The 10,851-nt window shown below is 34.8% G+C and overlaps 1 protein-coding gene and 1 long non-coding RNA gene across 2 annotated transcripts; both read right to left on the reverse strand.

Moving 5' to 3' along the window:
- Positions 1-842: 842 nt before the first annotated feature.
- LOC134240572 (uncharacterized) lies at positions 843-2,623 on the reverse strand. The gene is made up of 3 exons (XR_009986471.1): positions 2,537-2,623; positions 1,177-1,358; positions 843-1,071 (listed from the first exon to the last, which is right to left on the reverse strand). It is a non-coding gene; the product is annotated as an uncharacterized LOC134240572 (long non-coding RNA).
- Positions 2,624-9,905: 7,282 nt separating this feature from the next.
- Positions 9,906-10,439, reverse strand: LOC134240570 (uncharacterized). Its single transcript, XM_062722658.1, has one exon. It carries the CDS (start codon positions 10,437-10,439, stop codon positions 9,906-9,908), a length of 534 nt encoding a protein of 177 aa, XP_062578642.1.
- Positions 10,440-10,851: the final 412 nt, after the last annotated feature.

The following is a 10,851-nucleotide window of genomic DNA, read 5'->3' on the forward strand; positions in this document are numbered from 1 at the left end:
AGTTTGAATGTGTAAAAGCACAATATACAGTAAAATACAAGAAAATGATTTTTTTTAGAAAAGAGAAAGTCGCCGACACAATTTTGTTCATAATTTTCTCACAAGTGTAACGAGCATTAAAAATGCAAAATGTGTGTAATCTTAATATCAGAAGTTTTACACAGGACCCTGATTTACAAATAAATGCTTCAGTAATCAAAGTACTAACACAGTTATATTTGGGCTACAGGAGAAAACTAATAATTATGTTCTTGAGCATATACACTTTACAACTGTTGCAAAAACACATGGTCACGGTAAAATATTTGTTGCATATCACAATAAGCTGTAAGATTTTTCTTTCATGACACACAATAGACACAAGTTGGACAACTGCATTTTTTTCCAATGTAAATTGTAGTAGCTGAAATCGGTTTTGAAATTCAAACATGAAATTAATGATATATATAAACATATGCCTCCAACATTTTCTTGAAAATAAAATTTCTGCTATCAAAGTGCGGTTTAAAAATGATATTGCTTCTAATTGATGTCACTACAAAGTACATACTTTGTACATCACCTGAGTATCTCGGCTTGAAAAAAAGAAGATATCAGTTCCATTTTGAGAAGTTTAACTTTATAAATGGTCTCAAGCTCCCAGGGGGGAAGGGGTATCATTTGAACAAAAATTAAAAGTTGTAACAAGTCTACAACACAACAGACAACAAAGAAATCGGATCAAAAAACTCATTTAAGCTTTTGACTCAGGTGAGCAAAAATGTGTTTCGCCATGCAATTTCAAAACAATTACAAATATGAAATTAGACCAGATAATGAACAGAATAAATTGATATGAAATAAACTTTTTCCCAGAGGTGATTTTACAAGGAAAAGTTCTCAATATAAAGATACACATTCTTCATTTCACATTTGTTCCAGTTTTCAAGGGGAAGCTTGTCCTCCAACATACAAAAGACTGACAGCACAATTTTCTAATATACATCAATGCTTGAAATTGTTCTCCTACAACAGTAAGTTTATCAAATCTCCCAGCCATCCTTTATGCTCTGCCATTTGTGGTGTATACCTCTAGAAAAATAAAATATTTTACATTATCATTAAAACGACATATAAATAATAAGTAAAATTGAAGATCTGAAGGGTATTTTATTTATTATGACATTTTAAAAGTACCTCTTTGCTTTCCTGGAGATGTCATCTGGCATTAGGGAACCCCCAACATGGTAGTGATGGAGTTAAATTTCTCCGGAATGAGAAATTAACCAACAAACCTCCAGAAGCAATGAAAAAGGTTTCGTAAACAAATCCTTCCAGGAATCATTATGCTCTGGCCCTTATGGTTTATACATGTACTTCTAGAAAAATAACAAATTTTAAATTCTAAATTAAAACAACATATAAAATAAGATTTGAAGGGTATTTTATTTATTATGACATCTTAAATGAAAATCATTATCTTTCCAAAGCAATAAATTAAGATCACTTGAATTCCAATCCTCTGTAGGAATTCAAACCACTTCTTTATACAAAATGCTTACAAGTGCATTAGCAACACGTACACTGTCTACCTCTACTATCTTCTGAGAAATTGTTTGATGCTTTATGCATATCTGCTGCAATGCAAGTAATAGCTGAGACTTGCTTTGACAATTTTTCTTTGAACCTGATATTTTCCAGAAAATGTCGTCTTTTTCTTTTTTGAGCCCTTGACATCATCAATTATGCATCTTTAAGATCATCAAAATCTCAATCTGATCTTTATTTTTTTTTTACATCTCAAATTGTTAATTCCATAGTTGTATGACACAGGATGCTTTTGTACTCGCATGTCATCCAGAACATCTGTATTTTTTTTTTCACATATTCCCATTTATGAATATTTTTTTTATTTTATAATGAAAATAAATAAATAAGACACTTTCACCCTGTTATGTTACACTAAAAAAGTGGTCTATATTTTTCTGAAGCGATATGAGTAAACATAAATCAATTAAAATAACTTATTCCAGATTTATTATGAACAGGTGCATGTGGTGGATTTTGATCCGCTCCTGGCTAAAATAAAAATGGCGTCGTTCCAACAGATGCTTCGTTCTCATCGTATTTTTCGTGTGATACAACAAATAGAAACATTATATTGGATAATTTCGTTTCGTATCATTGCATGCAGAAAAATATTCATTCGATTTTCACTAAAACATGACCGATTCTCTCAAGAAAGTGGAAATCTAGTCGAAATTTCAATGGCATGTCCTGTCGCACGACTGCTGTTTTCTGTGTTTTCAAAGACTTGAAAATAATATTTCTAGTGAGGCAGTTGCCTCATTACTACAATGGAAGCTACTTTTGCGGAAAAAAACACAAAGAAAAATTTATATAGAATCAGGCCCCTAAAGCCGCAAAAACAAGGTGGCGCTAATGTTTACTCGGTCAGTACCATACGAAGTCCTATCGATAAACTACTAGCTAAGTTTATATTTCAGAGCAACACGTGCAACTATACTTAAATGTACATGTAATTACATTTACGTACCTTCTAAAAATTTCCTAGTAAGCCTCCACAGTCCCGTCAATTTCTTTTGAAGTCACTGTTGTGCTGCCGATTTTGCGTGTTTTTGTTTACAAAGCAAATTTAAGTAGCATGGTGCGTATGAATATGAAAAAGTAGTTCGATCTCTATGTTAGGCCTATGTGTCATTTGTATAAATCCCAACGAACAGAAAAATTAACCAATGTTTTATGCAATTAGTTTGAAAATTTTAAAAATCGACAAGACATATATGCACATATAGGAATATGAGAAGTGACGAAATACACTTTCATTCTTCGGCGGTTTAAAATGCACTATTTTTTTGTCGGAACGACACAATAAGGCATGTCTGATGTCAATGAAAATGTTATTGTTTATACTTGAAATAAATTTCCTTTCAAAAAAGAAACATTGACATGTCTTCAATATATATGTTCGCTTTTATTTATATAGAGTTTCTCAAGATGTGATACAATTCATCGTAGAAGGAACTGAATAAACGAGGTGTGTTCTTTGGTCAAAATTAGGTCAACATTGTAAGCAGTAGCATTACTGAGTTGATGTCCATCAACTCGTAAAAACCAAAATGTGTTTTCCCTATTTTTTTTTTCTTTTTTTTTTTTTAAATAATAGTAAAAATTATTTAGTCCTTAAAGTTTTGATCTTTTTTTTTTTATTTTATTTTATTAATTTCCTCTCTGTTACGGGTATTTTTTAAACTTTTAATTTAGAACCAGGAAGATTTTTTTTTTCATTTTGGAAACACAACCTTAGTATACAGTCATGTAGTTATACAATAAAAAAACATCTGCTATGTCCAGAAAATATTGTTTTTTTTTCATCAGAGAAAACTCAGGGAATTTTTTTTTATGCAAACGAATGCCATTGTACATGTACCGATCTATAGCTGTAACCGCGGCCTAGATCTAGTTTAGCGAATTAACATGATTATAGATGCACACTTCCATGTGTTTCTTTACTATGTTTACTGAAAAACGACTAGAAATAACGAAAATCTGTTAAAATATTACATAGTTTAAAGAAATAAAAAAAAAAGTACTTCATTTTCTCTACACATCGAAAGATGTGCTATTTTTAGAACATGGAAAAACCCAAGTATGTATTTTACTTTGAAAAGATGTTTACGCAGCAATTTGTCTAACAAAACTATTATATCATGGTTTTCTATCAATCTAACATTTGTTCTTTCCTCTGTTAAGTATATTTCCCTCATCAGATGGCATGAATAATGCCAGCGTCTATCAAGCCGTGTTGACGAAGAGCCATGCTTGTTTACGACGGTCGATAACTCTTAGACAGAAACAGTGTTACGACATCGGCAATCATCGGCAAACGCCGTCATTTTTACCGGAAATGCCCTGTTATATACTATACACTGCTGACTTTTAATTTTGAAAGTTATTTTCATTAATATATTATTAATTCCTTTAAATCGCATTAATTATGTTTATTTTCTAGGAACATCTACAGGTGTATCTTCTACCACACACTCACCCGGTCACCGCAGTCTCATCTGAACCGTGTGCATTTCTCTCATTTTTCTGTAATTTTCTGTTTCCTCGGTCCATATTCCGATTTCTTCTTGTTTTCTACTGTTTTAGACCAAGCAATGAGATCGTCTTTCTGCTCGGAGTGTTGGTCAACAAATGACATTATTTCTTTTTATGCGCCCGAATCGATAGATCCGAGGCGTATATTGTTATTGTCCTGTCTGTTTATTTGTTTGTCTGTCTGTTGTCAACTTTGACCTTCGCCATAACTTTTGAACTATGAGATAAAGACTTCATATTTGGTATGCATAATCCACCAATAAAGTTCTTTCAATAGACACCAAGGTCAATGACCTTGTGACCTTGACTGTGACATATATGCTCAAAATAGCTTTTTCGAATTTTCGCCATAACTTTGGAACCATAGGTGATACAGACAACACATCTTGTTTGTCTGAAAGTTTATAATCCTGTAGCTCTCAAAATGTTGATAGACTACAGACCTCGCCAACTCTGTCAATGTTTGAAACTATAATTTGAGAAGGAGGTCCATCCATGAAAGGAAGTGTGTTGTTGGGCTTTGTATGAAAGCATGGAAAAAAAACCCGAAGAACTCTTGAATTCGGCTAGTTGTGTCATTGTAATACAGAGAGGTGGTTTATCTTGGAAATTAAAAGTACAATCCAAGATTGAAGACATTGAGGGAGAGGGAGGGATACTTGGACGTCTGAACGATTTTCGCCGAGCAATGAAGTATTTCTGTAATGCCTCTCAAGTATTCTACGATGAACACCAAGAGAAATCTTTTAAAGTCTCGTTTAAAGACGTCATTTCGCAAGTTCTATGGTCGATACAATAACCTTTTCAGCAAATACAATTTTTCATCGAGTCAAATGCTGACTGACGTTTTTCATACCAATTGTTAGTCCATTATTTATACACTGAATTGACGACGGATATTTTCCGTTACTTCCTGATCATGACAAGGAGCACACGGCGGGTGTGACCGTTCGGCAGGGGATGCTCACTATATATAGTGATATAGAGTATAAATATTGTGAAATTGAATCTGAATGCATCGACATAAATCTCCACGCAATAACTGATGTTAGTGACATTGGATTCACGCTTGATTACTATACTCTGTTCACAGGTACTTAAACCTCGACACCTGGTCTTTGATTTTAATAAGCAATTCATACACAGTTCCAATCTTTACAAATATATGTATCGACAACCTAAACAAGAGGCCCACTGGCGTTATAGGTCACCTGAGTATCATGCAACAACTTTCCGACAATTGAATTTGATTCATGTTTTAAACTAAAGGCCATGAAATTTACAATTTTGAAAGAGGCACCATTGCTTATCATAATTATGCACTCAGCATGCTTATTTTTGTTACTTTATACCCAGAGGTAGATCAGAGTAACACAGAGAAAATGCATTTCCACTTTTAGTGAATTTCAGGGCCCCTGGGTCAGGGCTACTTGTGTTAGGGTTGGTCAACAGTTTAGTTCCCCATCCCACAGGAACCATTGACCCCGGGGCCTTATCTTTCAAAATTTTAGAAATTTTCAAAAATATAATTTTCCAATGCTGTTGATTAAAACCAAAGTGCAGATTTCAAAGCAATAAATTATTTCAGATTATGTAACCCCCCCCCCCACCACCACCACCACTCTCAAAGTACCTCTGTCCCAGGGGCCAGGAAATTAACCATTTTTGGAAGAAGCAGGTTTTTTGTCATAAATATAAGATCATTTGGCATTATACCCAACAACAAAGGAAAAGATTTTCAAAAGATTCATGCATTTTCACGATATAAACATTAGAGCCCCGCCCAAACACAAGAAGCCATTACCCAGGGACTCTGAAATTCTAAAATTTCAAAGAGGCATCCTTCCTCCTCATAACTATGTGCATAGTTCATTGGTTAAATACTCAGGTTTAAAAAAGAATAGCTTTAAAGAATATATGCATTTTCACTGTATACTCAATAAAGCCCCGCCCTAACACCAGAACCCCAACCCAGGGGCCATAAAATTCACAATTTTGGAGGAGGTAACTTTATTCAACATAACTATGTACTTGGTTAGTTTATTTAATACTCAGGAGCAAAGAAGAAGATTTTTAAAGAAATAATTCTTTTTTTACTAAATAATCTATATAGCCCCGCCCTAACACTAATACCCCTGACCCTGGGGCCATGAAATTCACATTTTTGGAAGAGGCAGCCTTATCCAACATAGCTATGCACTTGGTTAGTTTATTTAATGCCCATGAGCAGAGAAGAAGAATTTCAAAGAATTTTTGCATTTCACTATATAATCTATATAGTCCCATCCTACCTCTAGAACCCCTGATCCTGGGGGGATTAAATTCACAATTTGAGAAAAGACAGTCTAATTCAAAATAACTATGCACTTGGTTATTTAATATAATGCCCACAAACAGAAAAGAAGGATTTCAAAGAATGTATGCATTTCACTATATAATCTATATAGCGTCGCCCTAGCACTAGAACCCCTGACCCTGGGGCCATAAATTTCACAATTTTGGAAAAGGCTGTCATTTTCAACTTACCCATTCAATTGGCTAGTTTATTTAATGTCCAGGAGCAGAAAAGAAGAATTTAAACAGATAATGCATTTTCACTATATAACCTGTTTAGCCCTTCCCTAGCACTAGAACCCCTGACCCTGGGGCCATGAAATTCACAATTTTGGTAGAGGACTCAATGCTGATTACAATCATACAAACAGTTTGATTGCTTGATGTCCTGGAGTAAAGAAGAAGATTTTTAAAGATTGCACTGATTTTGGTGGTTTTTGCCCCACCCCCAAGGCGACAGGGACCATGAAATTCACATTTTTTTCCCCTCATCCTTAGATGCTATATGCAAAATTTGGTTGAAATAAATTCAGTGGTTTCAGAGAAGAAGTTAAAAATGTTCAAATGTTAACGCACGACGACGGACGAAAACAGATAGCATTAGGTCACCTTTACTGAGTTTACTCAGGTGACCTAAAAACTGTGTTACAAAATATTGAGGTATATGCTTATAACTAGGGTTCAAATGAAATTTGCATTCTCTAAGAAGCGGGAATATTTGTATATGGAGGCATGAATGTTTCATTCCGTTTTTGTTCAATTTTGATAATTTATACAAGAGAAATTTGGAATTAAACAAAGTGTTACCTTACCAATAAGCTTAAGGTTCATAAACCCTCTGCTCAGTGCTCACTGGCATGAAAATTTTCTTCAACTATTATGATTCTCCAAAGGAAATGTATATGCTGAATAAAATACAAACAATTATAGCATGACTTGCGTGGCAAAATTTGACAAAAAAGGCACTTAAACTTGACAAATTTATAAAGGAATAATAGACATTTGTGTCATTAAGAGTTATCTCTCTTATCAAAGTATCAATGTACCTTAAATATACAATTTTGATTTGTATGGCAAACCGTTGTTACAATTGAACAGCACTAAATTGGCACCTCAAATATATGTTAAAAACAAGCATTTTACTGCTAAAAAGCAAAAAAAAAATCACCCTAAAATCTTTCCAGAGACTTTTAGAAATTATTTACGTATTGGATATATGCCGAATACAGTTCTGTATTCGGCATATATCGTACTTAAAACATTGCTCTTTACATTTCTTTCATTTACCTGAGACAGTCCGAAATTAAAACAAAAATATTCATGGCCATTGAATCATTCCTGAATGAAAACTACTCACTGATACTAGACCCTTTAGTTTCATTTGTTGATTTACCTGAGACAGTCTGATATTATAAAAATAGAATTTGGTGCAGGCTAAGCCGGGTTAAATTTCAATCGGAAAGAGAAGTAATTATGGAGACATGGATTCTCTTTGAACGGAATTGTTCTGCTTAAGTTCTGAAACCTATCTCTCTAAGTACCGCGTCCATCTGAAACAGAGTCGAGGGAGCTCAGTTTCCCGCGTTCTTCAATTTGAGAGGTTCCGAAGGGCTGCTGCTTTATTAATAATAATAATAATAATAGCATTTGTATAGCGCCCTATTTAAAAAAATTTACTCTAAGGCGCTGAACAGACACTATTTCAGATATACAAGTAGTTAAATACAACACAATAATCATAAAAACATAAAACCTAAAATCATTGTAAGAGATCGTAACTAACATAAGAGTAAGCTAAAATTGTAAGCTGCTAGACTAAGATCAAATTGAGATTACATTAAAAATTTCACACAATACAGGTTGTGCCCAAAATATATAGTCCGAGGACAATAAAACTCGATAACGTGTTCAAAATAAAAAATTACACGTCGTATGCTATCTTAAGATGAGTCTTAAGATCTCGTTTAAAAGCTAAAAGTGTCCAATTTCCAATATCTTTGTAGAGTAGTAATCCTGCTGCGATTGCAGCAGCACTTTTGAATAATCGGTACACAATTTTCTGTAAATTTGCTTGTGTATCGTTAAGTCGGTTTCACGCATTTTCCGCTCTGCTTTTCTACGAGCCTGCTTGGCTGCTTTTAAGTTGGCGTTATACCATGGTGTTTTTGCAAATGATTCATCAAATTTCAGAATATCATTCAAGAATTGTCTCACCTTCTTTTCTGTTTCTCTTGGTCGTTCATCATTTGACCCCTCAATCCCCGGACAACCAAAGTCCATTTTCTCCCCCTACATTTCCAGCTTGAGTCGTTCGATTCGTTCAACCTTAAGCGCCTCTTTTATCTCCGGAAAAGACGTTTGATGAATATCTGAAATGTCCTGATTAAGGTTTTCACATACCGTTTCCAGGTCACCAACACGTTGCTTTATGGCCTGGACTTCTCCTCGAACACAGTTGATTTCTATGGACATAATAGCAAAACATTCTGCAAGATCTTTTCCCTCAAATTGTTTTTTTAATTCATCAAAACTGTGATTGCAAATCTTGGATGGGCTATTGTCTACTTCCATTTTAGGGGCACTAAAAGTGAACTCCTTGGCGGCCGTTAACAGAACAAAATCGTGCGTGACGGGTAGTACTTAGTGAAGCTAGATTATAGGAACAATATCTTTGGACTTGACTTGCTTCCTTAAAAATCTCTTATAAAATACAACTGTTAATTAAATATTACTCATTTTGGCCTGACAGACGTGTGAAAATGTATTTACAATAGAAATATTCCAGGAGCACCACACTCACCCCGCCATGCGTCAACCGGAAGTTCTGAATTCATAGTTACGTGCTTTTAATTCTTTTTCTACAGTAGCACTGCAGATCCTGAAATTTTTCAAAATGAAATCTTAGCCTATGCATCAAACAGACACTCCTGATGCCGACCTGTGTATAGAGCTTGAAATCGTATAGCTGCTTTAGACCACACTATTCACATTGGTAGACCAGTCTTACAGAAGACGATTGAAATCCAGGGTAGCTGATAATAATGGACTTTGAGATTGAATACTGTTCCTTATCTCCATATCATTCATTTACAAAATAGTGAAACGCATTATAATTTGCAATATGAATAAATATTGTGCTATAATAATTCCTCACTATAACTCGATATAAGCAGTAATTCCAAGTGGGTTACCAATTAAATCCTAGGCAAGCTCATTGCTCAAGTCTGACTTGAAGTTCATCGACTTCATTTATTGAATCAGTCCTTCGGTGAATACGGTGAACACATTCATTTTGTTGTCACAATTAAAAAGAATCTTTAAAATGCCTGCATATCCAGCCGAGTTGATGGTACATTGAATCGCACAATTTGGACAACGGTTTGCAGCACTTTTGGATTATGCAGCACCTATAATATATATTTTTCAATAATAATTCACAAGGGAAATATAAGTAAATCATGATTATGTTAATGTAAAGAAAACAAATGTGGCATTTTTCCTTTGATCTTCACTGGTGCGATGAAACCAATCGGGTCAAATATGCTGTTGATCACTGACAGAATACCTCGTTTTGTAAACGGTTTTGTCTCTAAATACATATTGAACATAAAACTGTCAGTTTGTAAGTTCCATGTTAGTCCAAGGATCTGATGAAATGGTAAGTACTCTTCTGTGAAATTGATATCCTGGACTTCCTTTGAGAAGTCTTGGATAGGGAAGTGATTCATTAGTTCCAAGCTGTTTGAAGCGATCTTATGAAATTTCAAATTTCCCTTTTCTGCCAAATCCTTCTTAGTTCTCTTTATCAAATCTGCTGCTTCCTGAACTGTTTGAGTTGACAGCAAACCGTCGTCCACGTAAAAGTTTTTCACTATAAGGTTTTTCACATCACTGTCACTTTCTTCCACTGTCTTTCTGAGTGCATAAGTTGTAATTGCAGGTGAAGTTGTATTGCCAAATACCAGTACCATTATCTGGTACTCCACTAAGCCTTTGTTCATGTCGTTTTCTTTGTACCAAAAGAAGCGTAGATACTTGCGGTGATCTGGTCGAATATAGAATCCGTAAACATTTGCTAAATGTCAACTGTCACTGCTACTGATCCTTGACGAAAACGTAAAAGAATTCCTAAAAAATCATTGGTCAGGTTAGGTCCAGTAAGCAACACTTCGTTCAGTGATAGGCCTTGACACTGGGCTGATGAGTCGAAGACCACTCGGATTTGTGCTGGCTTTTTCGGATGATATACACCGAAAATGAGCAGGAGTAGTATAAGCAGCCTAGATAGCCCGGAAGATTCTGATTGGCTGAGAGAAAATCACGTGATTTGATTGGTTGAGGGGAAAGGGGGGTCAACTGAGTGCAGTCCTAACCCTAACTAACCCTAGCCCCCTAACCCTAACCCTAGCCCCT

The sequence above is a fragment of the Saccostrea cucullata genome, unplaced genomic scaffold (genome assembly GCF_032062105.1).
Source record: "Saccostrea cucullata isolate Sc308-1 unplaced genomic scaffold, CSIRO_AGI_Scuc_v1 ctg2899, whole genome shotgun sequence".
NCBI classification, from domain to species: domain Eukaryota; kingdom Metazoa; phylum Mollusca; class Bivalvia; order Ostreida; family Ostreidae; genus Saccostrea; species Saccostrea cuccullata.